Below are 22959 nucleotides of genomic sequence, written 5' to 3' on the forward strand. Positions count from 1 at the left end.
AAGTCAATTTGAAACAACCAGAAATTCCTCATATGTTTGGAAATCATGAACTATATTTCTAAATAACCTGTAAGTCAAAATAGGTATCACTGTGGAAGTTAGAAATGATTTTTAATTTGTGATAATGATAATGAAGGCATATGACATGGTGATAAAAACTGTATTGGGAGAGACATTTAGAGCTTTAAATGTATTCACCTGAACAGAAGAAGCTTAAAATTAAGAAGCTAACCTTATTTCAAGAAGTTAGGGGGGAAAAAATACAGCAAAATAAACCCAAAGAAAGTAGAACAAAATATGATCAGAAATTAATAAAGCAGAAAAATACAAATAGAAAAATGCAACAAAGGCAAAGCTAGTTCATTGGAAAGACTAATGACTGATGAATCTGCAGTGACAATGATTAATAAGGTGAAATGGGAAAGAGGATAAGGAAGGGGAAAGGAGGGAAGAACTCTCTCAATGACAGCACAAATAACCATGATCAGGAAGAAAAAGAAGACAAAACTATGGAAACTGCAGGCAATCAAATGACTTTATGCCTTTTTAAATTTTTTAAAAAGAAGGTAAATTTTGAAAAAAAATACAACTTACCAAACTAATCTAGAAAGAAACAAAATCAGAATAGTGCTATTAACTATTAAAGAATTTGAAATATTAATTTAAAACCTTCCTATAAAGAAAATTCTAAGCCTAGAGTTTCTTTGGCAAAGTCTACCAATATTTAGGAAGAAATAATGCCCTCCTTTTATAAACACTTCAGAGACTGGAAGAAGGGGCCATCATTTACAACTCACTTTATAAGGGAAATAGAATCTTAATACCAAAATGAGAACAGTATGAGAAAGGGAAGCTACCAGCAATCTGTTATGAACAGATGCAAAAATCCTAAACAAAAGTAAACCAAATCCAGCAATTTATACATTAAAAAAAAAAATCCAAAAGAATACACTAAAATATCAATGATCTAATTGAGTCCATACAAGGAATGTAAGTTGATTTAAGCATCTGAAAATCAACTGTTTATTAATAGATAAAAAGGAGATATAAATCAAATGATCATCTCAAAAAACGGAAGGAAAATGACAAATTCAACAACCAATCATGATTTTACATTGTGTACTCTTTAAAAAAATTTGTTTTTGACGTTTATTCATTTTTGAGAGACAGAGCATGAGTGGGGAAGGAGCGGAAAGAGAGGGAGACACAGAATCCGAAGCAGGCTCCAGGTGCTCAGCTGTCAGCACAGAGCCTGACGTGGGGCTTGAACTCACGAACTACAAGATCATGACCTGAGCCAAAGTCGGACATTCAACTGACTGAGCCACCCAGGCACCCATACATTGTGTACTCTTAAATCAACTAGGAATAGATGTTAACCTGTTTAATGAGAGATAACACAAAAATCCAAATTAGCATCATACTTAAATTTGGAGGTGAATACTTAATGGTGAAACTTCAGGATTAAAACAAGACAAAAGACACTGGCAATCACTATTTCCATACAACAGTGTACTAGAGGCTAGAGGTCCTAGCCAGTGCAGTCAAGCAAGGGGAAAGGAAAGGAGAACACTATAAAGATTAGCAAGAAACAACATGGTCATTATTTGCCAATGGTACGACTATAATCTTAAAAGACATCACAGGGGTGCCTGGATGGTTTGGCTGGTTAAGTGTCCGACTCTTAATTTTGGCTCAGGTCATCATCTCACAGTTTGTGAGATCAGGTCCCATGTTGGGTTCTGCACTGACAGCAAGGAGACTGCATGGGATTCTCTCTCTCCCTCTCTTTGCCCCTCGATTCATTCTCTCTCTCTCAAAAAGAAGGCTGGACAAATAAATCATTACAATTAGAGTTAAAAATCAATATTCAAAAAACTAAATTTCAAAATATACCAGCAGACAGAATATATTTTTTAAAATGTTTATTTTTGAGAGAGCATGAGCAAGGGAGGGGCAGAGAGAAAAGGAGACAGAGGATCCAAAGCAGGCTCTGTGCTGACAGCATTGAGTCCAACTGAGGTGGGGAGGGGTTCAAACTCAAACTGTGAGATCATGACTTAAGCCAAAGTTGGACACTCAACCGACTGAGCCAGCCAGGTGCCCCCAGCAAATAGAATATTAAAATAAAAACAGCATTAAATAGCAGTAATATTAAAAAAGAAAATCCAGGAACGAGTGTAACAAATAAACACAAAAGTCACTAGGAATGACTAAAACCTCATTGGAAAACATTTAAAAAGACTCAAGTATACAGAGAAGTATACCATGTTCATGAGTTAGATTCAAACTGATCTATAGACTCAATTAAATGCCAATCAAAAACCTGAGGATTTACCTCCATTTTACCTTAGTCTATACTTTCTAGCAAGTTCTTCTTTCTAGCTTACCTTTCAACTCAGACAAAAGACCCAAAGGGCAAACCATCCTGTGATGGGAACTGAAACTACCCCTCAAGGAATAACAACTGCCCTGACACCAGCAAGACCCCTCATAATTGACATGAAGGCAATGACTGATCTGACCTTTACTGCCCACCTGCTTATACCCACCAACCTTTGTCCCCACATTTTCCTTATATAAACCTAGAAGTATTTTCAGCACTTTGGAGACAGTCTTTGAAATGCTAGTCCGTTGTCTTCCCAGTGTTGCCTCGCTGAAATAAACTCCTTTCTTGTTTCACCATCACTGGTCTGTCTCTGAATTATGTCAGCAGTGAGTGGCCAAACCTGGTCTGTTTGGAAACTCTGGAGCCAGGTGCTCTTGCACCCTGTTACAAACCCAACAGGCTTTTTTTTTTTTTTTTTTTATGACAAATCATGCTAAAATTTACCTGGAAATAAAAAGGCCCAAGAATAATCAAGACAATCTTAACAATAAAGTGAGAGTATATGCTTTACCAGATACTGAGACCATTTTAATCACAGTAACATTATAAACAGAATGCTTTTGGCATAAAGCTAAAACAAAACAAAGCCACTCACACAGAACTAAGAGTCAAGAAATAGATCCTCCTATATATGAACCTTAATATATTCTTAGGGGTGCCCCTACAGAAGAATAAAAAATGATTTTCTTAGTAACTGGCATTAGGACAGCTGGTTGTGTATATGGACAAAAAAAAATTAAATACACCCTAATCCATTCATACACACACACACACACACACCCCACTCAGGTGATTATAGACTCAAGTGAGAAAGGCAAATAAAACTCTTACAAAATGATATAAGAAAATATATTCATGACCTCAGTGGAGGGAAATTTTTCTTAAGACACAAAAAGCATCAGCCATAAAGCAAAAGGTCAACACAGAGGACATTATAAGAACATTTGCTCTTAATTTGTCCATCATAATGCTACAGACTGAATATCTGTAACCCAGCAAAATTTATATGTTGATGGTTAATCCCCAGTTGATGTTATTTGGAGGTAGGTCCTTTGGGAGATGATTAGGTCATGAAGGTATTCAGGAATGGAATTAGTGCCCTCACAAAGAGACTCCAGAGAGTTCCCTCAAGGACACAACAAAAAGATGGCAGACTGTGAACCAGAAGCAGCCCCTCCTCAACAGACATCCAGTCTGTCTGTCCTTGCTCTTGGACTTTCCAGCCTCCAAAACTGTGAGCAATACACAGAACTGAAAACCACATTTGTTGCTCAAGCCACCCAATCTATAGTACTTTTGTTATAGCAGCCCAAATAGACTATAACAGAAAATGAAACAGGACCCACAGAATACGAGATATTTTTAACAATATGACAAACAAAAAGCTTATATATAGAAAATAAAGAACTTTTACAAATCTCTCAGGCACATCAATAGAAAAACAGGCAAATGACTTAAATAGCTCTTCAAACAAAATTTTAAAAAGCCAATTAGCATGAAAAATTGCTCAATCTCCTTGGCAACCAAGGAAGTGCAAATTAAAACCACAATCAGAGGGACACCTGGGTGGCTCAGTTGGTTGAGTGCCCAACTCTTGATTTCAGCTCAGATCATGATCTCACGGTTTGTGAGTTTGAGCCCCGTATCAGGCTCTGCACTGATGGCATGGAGCCTGCTTGGGATTCTCTCTCTCCCCTTCTCTCTGCCCCTCCCCTACTCATATGCACTCTGTCTCTCAAAATAAACAAACATAAAAAACACACACACACAACCAGAATCTATTACACAGCCAACAGATGGACAGAATTAAAAGTGTGACAATATCAAGAGGTTGAGGAATGTGGAGCAAAGGAAGCTTTCATACACAGTTAACTTGAGTGTAAGCTGGAACACCACTATGGAAAGCATAACCTATGCCCCAAAAGGTTCACTCCAAATGAAATTTATACACATATTCACCAGGATGAATGCAAAATATTCAATGTAGCACTGCTGACACCTGCCAAAAACTGCTGATAATTCAAAGACCCATCAATATTAAAATAAACAGGTAAGCTGGTATATTCATAAAAAAGAATAAGATAGTCTTGAGCAACACTGCAACAAACACCTACTGTATGCAATACAAAAGAATCTTGAAAAGCACATTGAATAAACACAAGCAAGAAATACGTACTGTATGATTTATTTTATTAATTTAAATAATCTATAATTTTCTAAAACAGACAACGCTAGGGGCACCTGGGTGGCTCAGTCGGATGAGTGTCCGACTTTGGCTCAGGTCATGATCTCACAGTTTGTGGGTTCAAGCCCCACATCAGGCTCTGTGCTGACCGCTTGCTCAGAGCCTGGAGGCTGCTTCAGATTCTGTGTCTCCTTCTCTCTCTGCCCCTCCCCCGCTCATGCTTTGTCTCACTCTGTTTCTCAAAAATAAATAAATGTAAAAAAAAATTTTTTTAAATAAAAAATTAAAAAATAAAAAAAATAAAACAGACAATGCTAAATTGTCATTTTAAGGATGCATACTTAAATTATCAAGCCATAAAGTAAAGCAAAAAAAAAAAAAAGTGACTAGACAGAAAAAATGGCATTTATCTCTAAGGAAAGGAAAAAAGTTGTGATTGGGAAGGTACCCACAGGAGGCTTCTGAAGTATAGTAATGCTTTATTTTCTTAACCTGGTTGTGCTGTAAAAGTGCCTGCTTTGTGATAACTCATTAAGCTGTGTAATTATGCGTTTATGCATTGTTCCGATATGTGTTACATTTCACAATTCAAAAGTCTTTGAGTTAGAAATTTATCCTACCTTTAATTCTATTATGATCTAACATGGATTTATTATTCTTTTTTCCTTCCCTACCCTAAGCCACTCTACTCTAATCTTATTTACAGTCTCGATTAGTTACAGAAAACAAGTTTGGAAGTGTCTACACTGACTTTTATTTGTTCTAAGCACAGCTTCTCCCAAGGAATTTCCTCTAAATGACAGTAGTTTGGAACTGTTTAAACAGATCCGTAGACTCCCCATGATTTTATGTATTTACTTCTGTGTATGATCTTACAGGCTTAGCTCATAACTTCTGAAAGCTTTTTCAAATAGAATTCTTAATTGGAACCACGACACAAAATATGATTTAACCAACTCTTTTCTCAATTCTCCCCAAAGCACTTCATAGGTAACATTCTACATGCACAGGAGAAATGTTAATTTATTGCATCATGTCATTGTGAGAGAGGTAGAATACACACACAAAAACTATTTACTGACTTGGGGAGCCTGGGTGGCTCAGTCAGTTAAGCGTCTGACTCTTGATTTTGGCTCAGGCCATGATCTCACCATTTGAGAGATTATGAGCAGAGCCCCATGTCTGGCTCTCCACTGACAGCACAGAGCCTGCTTGGGATCCTCTCTCCCTCTCTCTCTGCCCCTCCCCCATGTGTGTGCGTGCTCTCTCTTTCAAAATAAACGAACATTTAAAAAAAAATTATTCACTGACTTAATTTCAGCTAACTTTCTGTGAACTTCTTAAAAAAATAGTTTTGTGGGTTTTTTTGGGGGGGGGGTTGTTGTTTTTTGATGTTGTTTGTTTTTGCAGAGCAATGACAGTAATTGTAGGGGATTTCTGGGGTATAAATCATCAGGTTCTATATTATCATCAAAACTAAGCTCACTTCTTTCCAATGATCTTTGGGATAAGTCAGTGCTTGACTAGCTTTCCATTGGTATTTTAGACTATTTTTATCAAAATATCACTTTATAGTACCAAGTTATTTTTCTCTGTTCATTAGTAACATCTTGAATTATAGCACTTCATAAACTTAGTATGGGTTAGTTTTCCCCAAATGCACTACCTTGCTTTTACACAAATACACAAACTAGGGAAGTCCCTTAGTCCACACACATTAGTAGGTGAAGTAGACTGCTCTAACTGAAGTGACCTGGAGATAGAGGTGAAGAAAATGTTTACAAGGTAGTTGGCAACAGAACATAGTGTCAAATTTATTAAGAATATGACACTACTTGAATAGGCATCATATGAACCTCAGAATTATTTCTGAAATTAATTCTCAGTAGACCATTTGAAAGAGTTTTTTACCTTTTTCCAATAGACAGCTATTAAATGGTAGTGGTAGCATTTTATTAACTTAATTTTAAGAATTTCTAAAACATCTTTACCAAGAAGATTCACGATGTAACCATTTCATGCTTTTTAAAGGCTTAATAGTTAAATGTTGCCAAATCAAATTTAGAGCCAAGTGCCTCACTATTAGAACAACGCTATCAATGTTATCAGTAAGTACATGCCAGAGAAAACAGTAAGACTAAAATCAACTTATCTACTAAAGACAACATGCAGAAACATAATCTTTGAAACATTGTAGCAAAGTCACATCATCCTAATTCAGCACACATTTCTTGGATTTCTGAGTTCTACCACAACTTTACACTCAGTAATTTCTTTTTGCCTATAAATCCACATACAAGGATACAATATTTACTAAAAAACTACTCTTGAATTATTTTATTAATAATGTTTTCTACCTGCAGTTGATATCAAAGAATTTCATTATTCTTATTCACAGAAAGCAACCAACTCTAGCTTAGCAGCATTCAGACTTTTTATCTTAGGAACAATGTACCCACGAATTTTCAAAACTTTGTATTCACTACACATTGACAGATAAAATAAATACCTTCCTCCCAGTAACTTTTTTCTAGGAATTTAGAATACATTTGTGTATTCAAATATCATTCAATGGTTAAAAACCACTAAGATAAACTTTTGCACCATAAGGCAATGCACTTAATATTAACTGAAAAACTTCCCACCTAGTAGATGACATTACTAGCTTCATATGCTAGAAATTTCTAACCCTCCCTTTTACCCACCTCCAACCACCACCCAACAATCAGTATGTCTGTTGATTTTACTTCTAAATCTACTTTGAATCAGTCTCTCCATCTGTCACTATGCCAGTCAGACACCATCATCCCTCTTCTGAGGGATTCCCTCTTCTACCTCCCTACTCTCAATACCTACCAATCCATTTGCTCACACAGCTGTTGAATGATATTTTAAAAATACAAAGATCGGGGTGCCTTGGTGGCTCCATCGTCTCTTGATTTCGGCTCAGGTCATGATCTCCCGTTTCATGAGACTGAGCTCCATGCCCCACGTTGGGCTCTGCACTGACAGCACGGAGCCTGCTTAAAGTTCTCCCCTCTCTCTCTGCCCCTCCCCTGCTTGTGCACCCTCTCTCTCCTTCTCAAAATAAATAAATAAACTTAAAAAATAAAATAAAATAAATTACAAAGATCATATTACTCCTCTGCTTCAAAACCCTTCAATGGTTTCATATCACTCTCAGGAAAAAGTCCCAAAACTTTAAATGCATATTTCAACCTTGCTTAACTACCCCATCAGGCACATCCCGCTATTTTCCAGATCTTATTCTCCATACTCCAACCATCATGCATTCTCAAGCTCAGGCTCCTTCTTCCCTGAAGGTTTTCTCACAAGCAGTTCCTTCTACCTGTAACAGTCCCCTGTAGCCAACCTGCCAGCACCCACAAATCACCTCTTCCCCTTCACTTGTCAGACTTCTCATTTTTCAGTTCTTACCTTAAGTGATACATCTTAGATTTCCTCACTTACATGTTCTCACACCTACACCTCCTCTTTACAGCACTTACCATAACACAACTGTAATTGTTTCTTCTGCAATTATTGTTTATTTCAATGGTACTCTCACTGGAGTACAAACTCCTTAAATGGAAGTCTCATATCATTCTTGTTCACTGCTCTATCCCAAGCATCTAGAATGGAGCTAATAATTACTGTTGAATGCAATATGCACAGAATTGAGTCCAGAAAAAAAATACTAAAATTATCAGTTATCTATGGGTAGTAGGATTATGAATGAATTTCATTTACAACCTTATATCTTCATCATTCACATTTTCTATAATAATCACATTTTGCTTTTATTATTTAAAAGTTAACTCTTCCCAATTCACTTTTTAAAATAAACCTTCTTTTGGACTAATTTCAGATTTACAAAAAATCAGTACCAAGAGGTCACAAATACCTCCCACTCAGCTTCCTCAACTGTTAACATCTTATACTTATTTTCATGATACATTTATCTAAACTAAGAAACTGACAATGATACATCACTATTAAGTGAACTCCAGACCTTATTTAAATTTTACCAGTTTTTCTATTAATGTCCTCTTTCTATTCCAGGTTTCAAACCAGGATACCACAATGTATGTTAACACATCTTCCTAATGTTAACTTATCTTCCTAAATTGGTATATGACTCTTTCTCAGGCTTTCCTCATTTTTCATGACCTTGACTGGTTAAGTATCCTGCAAAATATCCCCTCAGTCCAGGTTTGTCTATTGTTTCTCTTGTAGTTAGAGTTATAGGTCTTTGAAAAGTATTATCACAAAGGTGAAGTGCTCTTCCTATCACATATTAGGGGTATGTAATATCCATATGACATCATCAGTGATATTAACCTTCATCACTTGGTTACAATAGTGTTTGCCATGTTTCTCCACTGCGAAGTTACTATTTTTCCCTTCTTTCCTATTCTATTCTTCAGAAGTAAGTCACTAAGTCTAGCCCACCCTTAAGGGAGAAGGAGTTAGGAAATAAACTCCTCCTCCATGAGGGTAGAATATTTACATAAATTATTAAAAAAATTTTTTTTGGGGGCGCCTGGGTGGCGCAGTCGGTTAAGCGTCCGACTTCAGCCAGGTCACGATCTCGCGGTCCGTGAGTTCGAGCCCCGCGTCAGGCTCTGGGCTGATGACCCAGAGCCTGGAGCCTGTTTCCGATTCTGTGTCTCCCTCTCTCTCTGCCCCTCCCCCGTTCATGCTCTGTCTCTCTCTGTCCCAAAAATAAATAAACGTTGAAAAAAAAAATTTTTTTTTTAAGTTTATTTTCATTTGTTTGGAGAGAGACAGAGACCGTGCAAGTTGAGGGAGGGCAGAGAGAGAGGGAGATGGAGAATCCCAAGCAGGCTCTGCACCGTCAGCACAGAGCCTGATGCAGGACTTATACTCACAAAACTGTGAGATCATGACCTGAGCCAAAATCAAGAGTCTGATGCTCAACTGACTGAGCCACCCAGGAGCCCCTATTTGGAATTCTTCTACAAGGGAGACTTGTCTCTTTTCCTCCATTTATTTATCATTTATATCAATTTATATCATTTGTGTCATATGTATGTGCTCATTTATTGTACATTATTTTGTTGCTCAAATTGTTCCAGTTTCAACCAATTAGAGTTCTTTCAAATTAGTTCCTGTGTTCTCTGGACAATCCCTCATCCCCTTGTTTTTTGAGCACTTCCTTACTTCTGGTACTACACATAATCTGGGCTCATCGTGTATATTCCCTGCTCAGTTCTAGGTCAGCATCTCTCCAAGGCAATCCATTACTAAGTCCTGAAGTTAATCATTTACGATTTTTATGAACCCAGACTAATCTATCTGCATGTCATGATGCAATCTGACAGCTGACAAAGTATAAGCAAGTGTAAACTTTGAGTACCCAAGCCAAAATCGCCACAAAGGACTCTCATACATAATAGCAACACTTCTGCCATTTCTTTTACTATATTCTTTGGTTTCCAAAACTGAGCTGAGTTGGGTAGGTAGAATGTCTTACATTCATTTTTCAAGTAAGAAAACTGAGAAACAGAAGTGATGACAGAGGTGCCTGGGTGGCTTTGTCAGTTAACCATCTGACTCTTGATTTCGGCTGAGGTCATTATCTCACAGTTCACGGGTTCTAACCGCACATCAGGCTCCACACTGACAGTGCAGAGCCCGCTTCCAATCCTCTGTCCCCCCTCTCTCTCTCTTCCCCTTTCTCCCCATTCTCACTTGTTCTCTCTCTCAAAAATAAACATTAAAAAACAAAATAAAACCAAAACAGCAACCTTTTAATGAGCTTCTGTTGTGTGCATGCCAATATACTAGGTGTTGTAAGAAGGGAAGATAAAATAGGGCACCTGGTTGAGCGTCCAACTTCTGCTCAGGTCATGATCTCACAGTTTAGGAGTTTAAGCCTTGCATCAGGTTCTCTGGCAGCACAGAGTCTGCTTGAGATCCTCTCTCTCCCCCTTCTCTCTCTGCACCTCCCCGCTTCATGCTCGCTCTCTCTCAAAAACAAGCATTAAAAATATTTTTTTAAAAAGAAGAGAGGAGGGGCGCCTGGGTGGCGCAGTCGGTTAAGCGTCTGACTTCAGCCAGGTCACGATCTCACGGTCTGTGAGTTCGAGCCCCGCGTCGGGCTCTGGGCTGATGGCTCAGAGCCTGGAGCCTGTTTCCGATTCTGTGTCTCCCTCTCTCTCTGACCCTCGCCCGTTCATGCTCTGTCTCTCTCTGTCCCAAAAATAAATAAACGTTAAAAAAAAAAAAAATTTTTAAAAAGAAGAGAGGATAAGATAAACAGCACCTGTGGCTGCCCATGATATACTAATATCCCCTCCTCACAAAAATTTAGAAATAAGGAAAATAAGATTGCTCATCAAGAGTTAAAATATGTAGGGGCACCTGGGTGGCTCAGGTGGTTGAGCAGCCAACTCTTAATTTTGGCTCAGGTCATGATCCCAGGGTCATGAGATAGAGCCCCATGGCATGTTCTGCACACACACGCTCTTTCTGTCTCTCTCCAAAAAAAATTTTTTTAAGTTAAAATATGTTAATCAATACATAATGAATCATCTCTAAACAAAACCATGCAGACAGAAAAATAAACGATAAAATCAACAAGATTTACTAGGACAATTATACTGGAAAAAAGTACAGCTTAACCTAGGAGGAAAGCAGACTGTAAAGAAAAAGACACGGAAAGTCAAGAAAGCAAACACAGTCCTAGCCCAAACCTGAGAAGTCTGGTAAGGCTTTCCAGAGGGAGTGAGTTCTAATGTGAGAACCAAAGTACAAGTAATAATTGGTGAATGGGCAAAGGAAACATCTACAAAGACCTAGAGATATGACATCCAGGCACAAGACCAACCCTAACATTTACAAGGCCCAGAGCAAGAGTACAAAGGAAGACTCATTTGCTGTATGACTAAATATTTAAAAGTCATAAACCAAGCTAACAAACTATTAAAGAAGTATGTTCTATCCTCCTACATAGACAAGTACACTTTATAATGACCTGGAAACTTCAGCTCAGTTTTATAAATCTGCAGCCAAACTAGTGACAATTGGAAAACACTGCAAAGCGTGAAGAAAAATTAAAAGCACCCAAATTCCATCACCAAGAGAAAATTCATTATTTTGATGTATTTCCCTCCAAAGTTTGTGTCTACATGTGTATATAATATTTTAAGAGAAAAGACATCACATTATATACATAGATTCTGCCCTTTTAATATAAGCCCTTCCACTCTTATAGCTTATATAATACAACAAATTACCTTATTCAGTTACTCAATGTGTGTTTTACAGCTGGCTTATCTTAAAAGTTCTCAATGTGTAGTCAAGTGTGTTCTATAGACCCAGGAAGATCCCCAAGATCTTTTTCAGGAGGTTTACAAGGTTGAAACATTTTCATAATAATACATGTATTAATATTTAAATGAAACATTTGTATCAGTTTCCTACTGCTAATGTAACAAATTACCACAAACTTTGTGGTTTAAAACAATACTTTATTCTGTTATAGGTCTGAAAGTCAGAAGTCTAAAATCAAGGATCTGCTGAGCTATGTAGCTTCTGGAGGCACCATTAGTATAGACAATTATTTATGATATTCTGGAATTTTAGAGTATCCTGGGTAGATGGGTTGTATAGAAGGTTCCAGAAGTCATCAACACGTGTGTGTGTGTGTGCACCTGTGTGTGTATTTACTTTTAATTAATTTATTTCGTTGAGGGTTTCGTATACATTAGATAACAATGATTTTAGAATTATCTTTTGGAATTGTAACAGAGCTATTTATTTATTTACATTCAACTAGTCTTCCTTCAGAAACTGAAGGACCTAAACAAAGCCTAAGACTGAATAGAAAGCACTAAAATGCCTCTTAATGAAAAGTGGAGGTTGGGCATCTTTTCTGAAAATATTTTGTACCTGCCCCGGAAGATTAAGCCCAATATACAATATATCCAAAGGGAAAAGAACACAGAAGAAAACAGAAATAGCTACCATACGCTGCGTTCTTACCATGAGCTACTTACTATGCTAACGATCCTATATACATTATTTATGTGCTAAGGTTTCCACATACACTTAGTTCTCAGAGCAATCATTTAGTGAGTACTACTGTTCTTCAAAGAGGGAAAAACAAAGGCATAGAGAGGCTAAGTGACTTGCAGAGACAGTAACTGGCAGAGCCAGGATGTAAATTCAGGTCTACAACTTAAAAGTCACTGAACATAACAGATATTTATTCAACACGTATGCCAGAACATCAGTACTCTCCAGTGATTAAGTATTCTTTTGGTATACTAAAAAGTCATGAAAGAATATTTAATAACCAACTGCTTGTCAACTTCCATGCTGCCCAGATACTGAGCAGACACAGAAATAAGCTCTTCCCTCTGACATCTGCCCTAGCCCCTGAGAATAGATCATGGCTTCCACCTCTTGCAGGATGTTCCCCCTCCAACCACTGTTAACAGGACCACGCTAGCTATGCTGAAAGAAAGGATATCATTACCTTACCAAAGGACATTCACTGTCTCAGAACATAATACCTTTTCTTAATGCTGAGACTTCATGTATTATCTCTCCTTCTAGAACACTCTATGCAATTCTAAAGGGGTGTCAAAATAATATCCTTTTTCTTTGAAGTGTAACATCTACAATCTGTACCACCCAATTTAACACTTAGTTGCTGTCAACTGTTGTTCCATATCTGGTACCTTCAACTAGACTAACCTCGAGGACAGAATCTACATGGAAAACAACAATGACTGCTTACCCTAGAATACTCCAATTTCAATGTTTTTATTTATTTATTTATTATTTTTTTGAGACAGAGAGACAGAGTATGAGCAGGGGAGGGGCGGAGAGAGAAGGAGACACAGAATCCGAAGCAGGCTCCAGGCTCTGAGCTGTCAGCACAGAGCCTGACGCGGGGCTCGAACCCACGGACCGTGAGATCATGATCTGAGCTGAAGTCGGAGGCTTAACCGACTGAGCCACCCAGGCGCCCCAGTTTCTTCCTTGCTAACAGAATTTTTATTTTGTTTGGTTGGCAATGTGTCTACTTCCAAGGAACAAATTATGATTGCTCAAACCAGTCAGTAATCCCATTCCTCTTCATCAGTGATCGGTCTATATGTATTGGCATATGACCCAATTGCAGCCAGTGATATAAGAAGTCTACTGATAGGGTTCTAGGAACGTTATCTTCTCTAATAAAAAAGAGAACATGGGGCGTCTGGGTGGCTCAGTCTGTTAAGCGTCCGACTTTGGCTCAGGTAATGATCTCACAGTTCGTGGGTTCGAGCCCCACATAGGGCTCTGTGCTGACAGTTCAGAGCCTGGTGTGTACTTCAGATTCTGTGTCTCCCTCTCTCTCTGCACCTACCCCGCTCTACCCTCCTTCCCTCCCTCTCTCTCTTTCTCTCAAATAATAAACATTAAAAAAAATTTTTTTTTAAATCTTTTTTTATACCTTCACCCCTTCCTTCTTACTTGGTACTCTCTTCTATTGAAAACTACAAATTTGGTACTCTCTCCTATTGAAAACTACAAATAAAGACATCATCAATACTTGATGATAATGTGGAAAGATGGAAAGAGTTAGGTCCTCCTAGGCCATTTTACTTCCCTGAGTTAATCCTCTATCCCACATGAAGGGGCCAAAAAGCTACTTAAAGGTAGAAAAACGGGTATGCTATTAAATTTTACCTGATTTTCCAAATTACAAATATAGGTGTTTATCTGGCCTATAACTTCATAATTAAAATTAGGAAAAAACGCATTAGTGATGAAGACAGCAAATGATAAATAATAACAAAATACTGTATTTACTAAAAAAAAAAAAAAAAAAAAAAATCAAAGAACACCCAAAACAGCCAGAAAGCATACAGGTGCCAAAATTCTGGGAAAAAAAGTGAAAAAGGTAAATCCAACAGTCTCAACCACTTTTTGCCCTTGAGCCATTTCCTGATTCATAAGTATAGAGACTGAGAACTCCAACAGAAAATGAAAGTGAGGAGCTCTTGCCAGTCTTAAGGGGTCAAGTAGACAAAATAGACAAAATTTGAAGTTCAGATTCACCAACGTGGCCTTGAACGTTCCAATATCCTGGAGAAAAGAGTCAGAACAGATCATTCTATAATACTTTTCCCCAAAAATATTTTTGTTCCTAGATTTTGTAAGCAAGAGGCTGAGAATCTAAGCAAAAAGTGGTTAAGAAACTAAAACGATTAGCCAAGCTGTCAGTAGTCTTAAAATGCCAGGGAGATAAAAACTAAATTTCAGCACCCACCAAAGAGAAGGAGTCTTGTAAACACACCAAGCTTTCCACTAAAATCCTCAAGGGCTATGCCCTAAAAATAAAGTAAGTCAAAATACAGACTAACTCACAAAAAGTCTGAAACCACACTGCTAATTCTCTTGATCTTTGATGAGATCAATGTAATTTGCTCCTAGTCTACCTGTTTGCCCAGAAAAAAATTAATTACACTATGGTGAAGATGTCACCAGCATCTATAATTTTATGTATACAATATCTAGCATTCAATCAAAAATTACAAAGCACACCTGAAGCTAGAGCCAAAAGACTAGAAAAACAAGGGAAAAAACTGGCAATAGAAACAGACCCAAAGGTCTGTGTAGAATATTCAGATATGGAGTTTAAACAAATGATTAATATGTTCCAAAAGAGAATAGAATTTTTCCCAGAGTACAGAAATCTATAAAAACTATCTAATGGAAATGCAGTGATTAAGAAATAACTGATATTCAAAACTTGATAGAAAACAATGAGATACCAACACACACCTGTTACAACAGCTAAAATCTAAACTATTGACAACACCAAATGGTGACATGTATGTGGAGCAACAGGAACTCTCTCATTCACTCCTGGTGGGAATACAAATGGTATAGCCACTTTATTTGTTTTTAATTTATATTTGTTAATGTTTTTATTTTTGAGAGAGAGACAGAGACAGAGCATGAGCAGTGGAGGGGCAGAGAGAGAAGGAGACACAGAATCCAAAGCAGCTCCAGGCTCCGAGCTGTCAGCACAGAGCCTGACACGGGGCTTAAACCCATGAACCGCAAGGTCATGATCTGAGTCAAAGTCAGATGCTTAATTGACTGAGCCACTCAGGCGCCCCACTACAGCCACTTTAAAAGACAGTTTGGCAGCTTCTTACAAAACTAAATATACTCTTACCATATGATCTAGTTATTGTTTTGCTTGTATTCAAAAGAGCTGAAATATCGAAATGAAAAAGAAGATGTAAAGCAAAGAGTATAAAGAGTTGCAAGGATCTCAGAGAAAAGATCTAACACATTAAATTGGAGTCCTGAAAGGAGAGGAGAGAGAGAATGGCAGTTACATTTGAGGACACACTGGTCAAAATTATCCAAAGATTAAAAAAAAAAAAGGGGGGGTAAAAAGAAAAATCAAGTCACAATTCAGGAGGCTCTAATAACCCCAGCCAGGATAAATACAAAGAAAACCACACTTAAGCAACTTTGGTTAAGCTTCTGAAAGACAAGAAGAAAAGCAACCAAAAGGGGAAAAGAATAAAAATGATAGCTGACCTTTCAAGAGAAATAAAAGAAGGCAAATGATACCAGAATTATATCTCTAAAGTGTTCAAAGAGGCTCAGTCAGTTAAGCTTCCAACTTCGGCTCAGGTCATGATCTCATGGTTCGTGAGTTGGAGCCCTGCATTGGGCTCTGTGCTGACAGCTCAGAACCTGGAGCCTCCTTCAGATTCTGTGTCTCCCTCTCTCTCTGCCCTTCCGTCACTCACGCTCTGTCTCCCTCTGTCTCTCAAAAATAAATAAACATTAAAAATTTTAAGTGTTCAAAGAAAATGACTATACATCTGGAAATATATAAGTACAAATATATCTTTCTAAAAAAATTTTTAACGTTTTATTTTATTATTGAGAGACAGAGGGAGACAGAGCATGAGCATGGGAGGGGCAGACAGATGGGGAGACACAGAATCTGAAGCAGGCTCCAGGCTCTGAGCCATCAGCAGAGTCCAATGCAGGGCTCGAACTCAAAAACCGCAAGATCATGACCTGAGCTGAAGTCGGACGCTTAACCGACTGAGCCTCCCAGGAGCCTCGAACCACAAATATATCTTACAAAAATAAAGAGGAAACAAAAACTTTTGAAACACTGAGTAAATTTATCCCTAGGTTAGTAATGAAAGGAAATATCAATGAGAGTTCTTCAGGAAGAAAGATAACTAACCCAGACAGATATATGAAAATACAGTATAAAATGAAGAGTAATAGAAAAAGTGAAGACGTAGCTAAATCTAAGTAGATACTGACATAAAACAATAAATAATGTCTTGTGAAGTTTAAAATATACGAAGTGGGGGCGCCTGGGTGGATCAGTCGGTTAAGCATCCAACTGAGGCCCAGGTCATGATCTCGTGGTCTGTGAGTTCCAGCCCCGCGTTGGGCTCTGTGCTGACAGCTCAGAGCCTGGAGCCTGCTTCGGCTTCTGTGTCTCCCTCTCTTTCTGCCCCTCCCCCTCTCATACTCTGTCTGTCTCTCTCTCAAAAATAAATAAACATTAAAAAAATTGTTTGAAATGAAACAAAATATATGAAGAGGGGTGCCTGGGTGGCTGTCGGTTGAATGTCTGACTCGTGATTTCAGCTCTGTCATGATCTCACAGTTCAGTTACTGGGTTTGAACCCCATGCCGGCTCTGCACTGACAGCACACAGCCTGCTTGGGATTCTCTGTCTCCCTCTCTCTCCACCCCTTCCCTGCTTGTTCTCTCAAAAATAAGTAAACAGAAAACAAATAAAATATATGAAGAATTATACTTTGTCCCAGAGAACAAAAAGTGGGAGGGGGATAAAATGAGGTAAAATACCGTAAGGTCCTTGCATTTTCCACAAAGTGGTAAAAGTACTAATTTATAGAACTAAAAAGTCAAGAGTGCATGTTATAATCTCTAGAGTAATGCACCAAACAATAAGACAGCATGTAACTAACAAAGTACTGGGAGGAACAGAAAGAAATAGAGAAAAAAGAACAACTATGACAAACAGAAAACAATAAAGACAACAGATTTGAACTCAAATATATCAGTGATTACATTAAGTTTGAGTAAACTATATGGACCACAAGTCAATAAAAGACCAATATGAAAAACAAAACTTATATAAGCTGAGTTTTGGCATAAGAAGAGACAAGAATTTCAATGTAACGGAGTATAAAGTTCAAAAACAGACCTACAGAAACATACCCACTTGATAAAGATGTCACTGCAGTATACAGGAGAATGGAAGGCTTTTTCAATAAATGGTGCTGGATCAACTACTCATCCATATGGAAAAAATGAATCTACACCTTTAACTTACATCATACATAAAAGTTAGTTGCAAGGTACATTATAAATCTAAATGTGAAAGACACAGAAAAAAAATAAAACTTCTAGAAGAATATCAGAGAATATATTCATGATCTTGAGGTATGGGAAGAGATTACAAAATAGATTACAAAAAGGACAAAGAATAAAGGAAAAGATTAACTGGATTTCTTTAGAATTTATGGCATCTTCATCAAAAGATTCCATTAAGAATGTGAAAAGGCAGGAGCACCTGGGTGGCTTGGTCGGTTAAGCATCCGACTTCGGCTCAGGTCATGATCTCGTGGTCCATGAGTTCGAGACCCGCGTCGGACTCTGTGCTGACAGCTCAGAGCCTGGAGCCTGTTTCAGATTCTGTGTCTCCCTCTCTCTCTGACCCTCCCCTGTTCATGCTCTGTCTCTCTCTGTCTCAAAAATAAATAAACGTTAAAAAAAAAAATGTGAAAAGGCATACCAGAATGAGAGAGGACATTTGCAATATATATATCTGATAAAGGACTTTTTTTCTTTAATTTTTTTTTTTTAACGTTTATTTATTTTTGAGACAGGGAGAGACAGCATGAATGGGGGAGGGTCAGAGAGAGAGGGAGACACAGAATCCGAAACAGGCTCCAGGCTCTGAGCTGTCAGCACAGAGCCCGATGCGGGGCTCGAACTCACAGACCGCGAGATCATGACCTGAGCTGAAGTCGGATGCCCAACCAACTGAGTCACCCAGGCTCCCCGCTGATAAAGGACTTTTAATCAGAATGCATAAAGCATTCATAAAATGGGCAAAAATATCAAACTGGCACTTTAAAAGAGGCAGTCTAAAAAACCCAAACATGCAAAAATGTATTTAACTCATAAGCCTTCAGGGGTGCCTGGGTGGCTCAGTCGGTTGAGCATCCGACTTCGGCTCAGGTCATGGTCTCACAGTTGGTGAGTTCGAGCCCCGTGTCGGGCTCTCTGCTGACAGCTTGGAGCCTGGAGCCTGCTTTGGATTCTGCATCTCTCTCTCTCTCTCTGCCCCTCCCCTGCTCGTGCTCTCTTTCTCTCTCAAAAATAAATAAACAGGGGCGCCTGGGTGGCTCAGTCGGTTAAGCATCCGACTTCGGCTCAGGTCATGATCTCGCGGTCCATGAGTTCGAGCCCCGCGTCAGGCTCTGTGCTGACAGCTCAGAGCCTGGAGCCTGTTTCGGATTCTGTGTCTCCCTCTCTCTGACCCTCCGCTGTTCATGCTCTGTCTCTCTCTGTCTCAAAAATAAATAAATGTTAAATAAATAAATAAATAAATAACATTAAAAATTTTTAATTTTTTTAAATAAAAAAATAAAAAAATAAACAAACTCAAAAGCCTTCAGATAAATGTAAAATTAAGACCAAAATGTGAGAATACTGCACCCACACTAGAATAGCCAATTTTCTTTTTTAACTGAGAATATCAAGTATTGGTGAAAATGTGGAACAACCAGAACTTGCACACACTGCTGGTAGAATGAATATGCTACAACTACTTCGGAACCACCTTTCACAGTATCTAGTAATACTGAAATCCACATACTCTGTCAACTAAGAGTTCCATTCCAAGGTATAAGTCCCAGAGAACTGTGTATATAATGTGCACTAAAATACAGGTAAATGAAAATTCATAAAAGCATTATTACTGAGAGCCAAAATCTGTAAGAAAAAAAAACCCTTAAATGTCCACCAACAATATATGATGAACAGAACAAATTGCAGCATGTGTACACAATGATACTATGTGGCACTGAAAATAATCAATTACTGCTATATTCAGCAACATAGATGAATCTCAAAACATAAATTAATGACACCAGACGCAAAAGAGTATAAACAGTATAATTCCATTTATATGAAATTAAATACCTGTAAAACTAATAGATAGAAGTCAAAATAATAGTCACCTATGAAACTGGAAGGAGGAACAAAGGAGAATTCTGAAGTGGTAATGTTTTATTTATTTTATTTATTTTGTTTGAGAGAGAGACAGAGAGAGAATGCAAGCAGAGGAGAGCAACAGAGGGAGAGAGAATATCTCAAGCAGACTCTGTGCTCAGCACAGAGCCCGACCCAGGGATCAATCCCACAACCCTGGGATCATGACCTGAGCCGAAATTAAGAGTCAGCCACTTAACAGACTGAGCCACCCAGGCCTCAGTTATGTTTTATTTTTTAATGAGGGATAGTTATATGTGTATTCACTTTGTAAAATCTCCACGCTTATAATCTGATGATTGTTGTGATGGTTAATTTTACATGTCAACTTCACAGAGCTAAGGGATGCCTAGATAGCTGGTAAAACATTATTTGTATGTGCGCCTGTGAGAGTCTTTCCAGAAGAGATTAGTGTTTGATTCAGTAGACTTAAAAAAGGCACCCTACAATCCAAGTGGGCATCATGCAATCAGTTGAGAATGTGAATAGAACAAAAAGGCAGAGGAAAGGTGATATTGCTCATTGCTTGACATGGGACATCTATCTTCTGCCTTTGGACATTAACACTTCTGGATGTGTGGGCCTTGGCACACACCATTGGCTACCCTGGTTCTCAGGCCTCTGGGTTTAGACTAGAAATACACCAGCTTTCCTGGGCTTCCAACTTGCAGATGACAGATTGTAGAACTCAGCCTCCACAAACATGAGAGGCAATCCTTCATAATAAATCGCTTTCTGGGTATCTATCCTATTAGGTTCTATTTCCCTGAGGATTCCAATTACAGTTGCATACATCTCCATATTATGTTACATTTAAATTTTTAAGTTTACCCATATACAAGGTTTTCTTTTGGGGATAATGAAAATGTTTTGGAACTAGATAAAAGTGGTAATTGCACAACACTGTGAATGTGTTAAATGCCAATGAACTGAATACTTTTTTTAAGTTTATTTATTTGAAAGAGAGAGAGAGAGTGTGCAAGCAGGGGAAGGACAGAGAGAGAGGAGAGAAAGAATCCCACGCAGGCTCCACACTCTCAGCTCAGAGCCAGACATAGGGCTTGAACTCACAAACTGAGATCATGACGTGAGCTGAAACCAAGCATCGGACACTTAAATGAGCCATCCATCCGCCTCTGAAAGCTTTAAAATGGTTACGTTATATGAACGAACTCAATTAAAAAATAAAAAAAGCTACCCAAAAACTCAACCTCAATAAAATAATGTATATATTTATTAGTGGACATTACTACAAACATTAAAAGTTATAATGACAAACTTACCAACTGCTGTGTCACCATCTAACAAATTGTCATCTTCAGAAGTTTGAAAGTCCATAATAACACCTACTCCATCTAAAAGCTCCTCATCACTACTTGCACTTGTTATACTGTTGTAGCTGTTTCGATAGTATCCTCTATGGAACAGCTGCTCAGACTCCATTTAGTTCTCTGATTATCTGAAAAAAGAGGAAAAAGTAGTTTTAACATTTTCCCAGCGTATTATAAAAATCACTTAGTTTAACATAACAAAAAGAAACTTCTGATCTCTGTATTAAAAAAATACTAAGTTCATTCACTGTAACAATAGCTCACTCTACTAAGTCTTTTGGGATGATTTATTAATTCTATTCTCACTATGCAGCTACAAAAAAGAACAAAGAATTTCTTCATGTAGTGATACAAAACAAACTGCAAGATCAGTTGTTAAGTTAAAAAATTACAAAGAAGTGTTTTAGGTATACCACAATATATACGGGGGGGGGCAGTTATCCAAAAAAAGCAGGGGAGAGGGTATGGGGAAGAGGTAGAAAAACAGTACATAATGGCTTGTGTAAATATAGATGATCACTGGAGCGATTTCCAAGAAAAGTTGCCTACGGGAGAAAGGAACAAAATGGCTAAAGTACCAGGTCTAAAAGGCAAATTCTTTGTCTCTTTTGAGTATTTTACTAAATCCAAGTACTAATTTTAAAATGGTGTAATTTGGGGCACCTGGGTGGCTCAGTCAGTTAAGCGTCTGACCTTGGCTCAGGTCATGATCTCATGGTTCATGAGTTTGAGCCCTGCATCAGGCTCTCTGCTGTCAGCACAAAGCCCCGTTTGGATCCTCTGTCCCCCTTGCTCTCTGCCCCTTTCCCGCTCATGCTAATGAATACCTGTGCACTCTCTTGCTCTCAAAATAAATAAATAAATAAATAAAAAATAAAAAATAAATAAAATGCTTTTTTTTTTTTATTTTTAATGTTTATTTTGAGACAGATAGAGTGTGAGTGGGGAAGGGACAGAAAGAGAGGGAAATACAGAATCTGAAACAGGCTCCAGGGTCTGAGCTGTCAGCACAGAGACCAATGCAGGGCTCGAACTCATGAACCATGAGATCACGACCTGAGCCAAAGTCGGATGCTTAACTGACTGAGCCACCCAGGTGCCCCTAAAATGCTGTAATTAAAATTTTTTTAATATTAATTTCATTCTCCTTTCATTATTTTATTTTTTAATGTTTTTATTTTTAATTTTCGGAAGTGAGAGACACACACACAGTGTAAGTGGATTAGGGGCAGACAGAGGAAATACGGAATCTGAAGCCTGTTCCAGGCTCTGAGCCATCAGCCAGAGCCCAATGTGGGGCTTGAACTCGTGAACTGCAAGATCATGACCTTAGCTGAAGTCATTCACTCAACCAACTGAGCCATCCAGGCACCCCCTCCTTTCATCATTTTCAAATTTAAATCACAATTTTCATTTTTTCAAAGCAGATAATACTAAACATACTTATGTTTTCATTGTTCTTACTCTAAAAACAGTATTGCTCTTAAATTGTTTGATTTTTAAAATACATCTACTTACTTGCTCAATATCTAAATGGAGAGTGCAAAACATTACCAATAAACTTGAAAGGTTCATGTGTGGGACTTGAATGATACAGTCATAAAAGCAGTCAAACCAGTAAGCCTTGTAAAACAAGAACTTAATAGGTATGTCGTAATAAGTACATATGAAAATAAAAGATAATGGCACTAAGCATACTCCAATCCTAGTGCTGAATTCTTCTTTCTTTTTTAGGT

General features: G+C 38.0%; 1 protein-coding gene across 2 annotated transcripts in view; it reads right to left on the bottom strand.

Annotated features, from left to right (window-relative positions):
• CLCN3 (Cl-/H+ antiporter 3) overlaps positions 1-22959 on the bottom strand; it is a 97010-nt gene that overhangs the window by 63166 nt on the left and 10885 nt on the right. For both annotated transcript variants that reach the window (XM_025921474.2, XM_086703877.1), the window contains exon 2: positions 21176-21351. In XM_025921474.2, coding sequence (XP_025777259.1) covers positions 21176-21335 — 160 coding nt within the window. In that variant the 5' untranslated portion in view covers positions 21336-21351. The remainder of the gene's footprint in view (positions 1-21175; positions 21352-22959) is intronic.

The sequence above is a fragment of the Puma concolor genome, chromosome B1, assembly GCF_028749965.1.
Source record: "Puma concolor isolate L17-30 chromosome B1, mPumCon1.1.hap2, whole genome shotgun sequence".
NCBI lineage: Eukaryota > Metazoa > Chordata > Mammalia > Carnivora > Felidae > Puma > Puma concolor.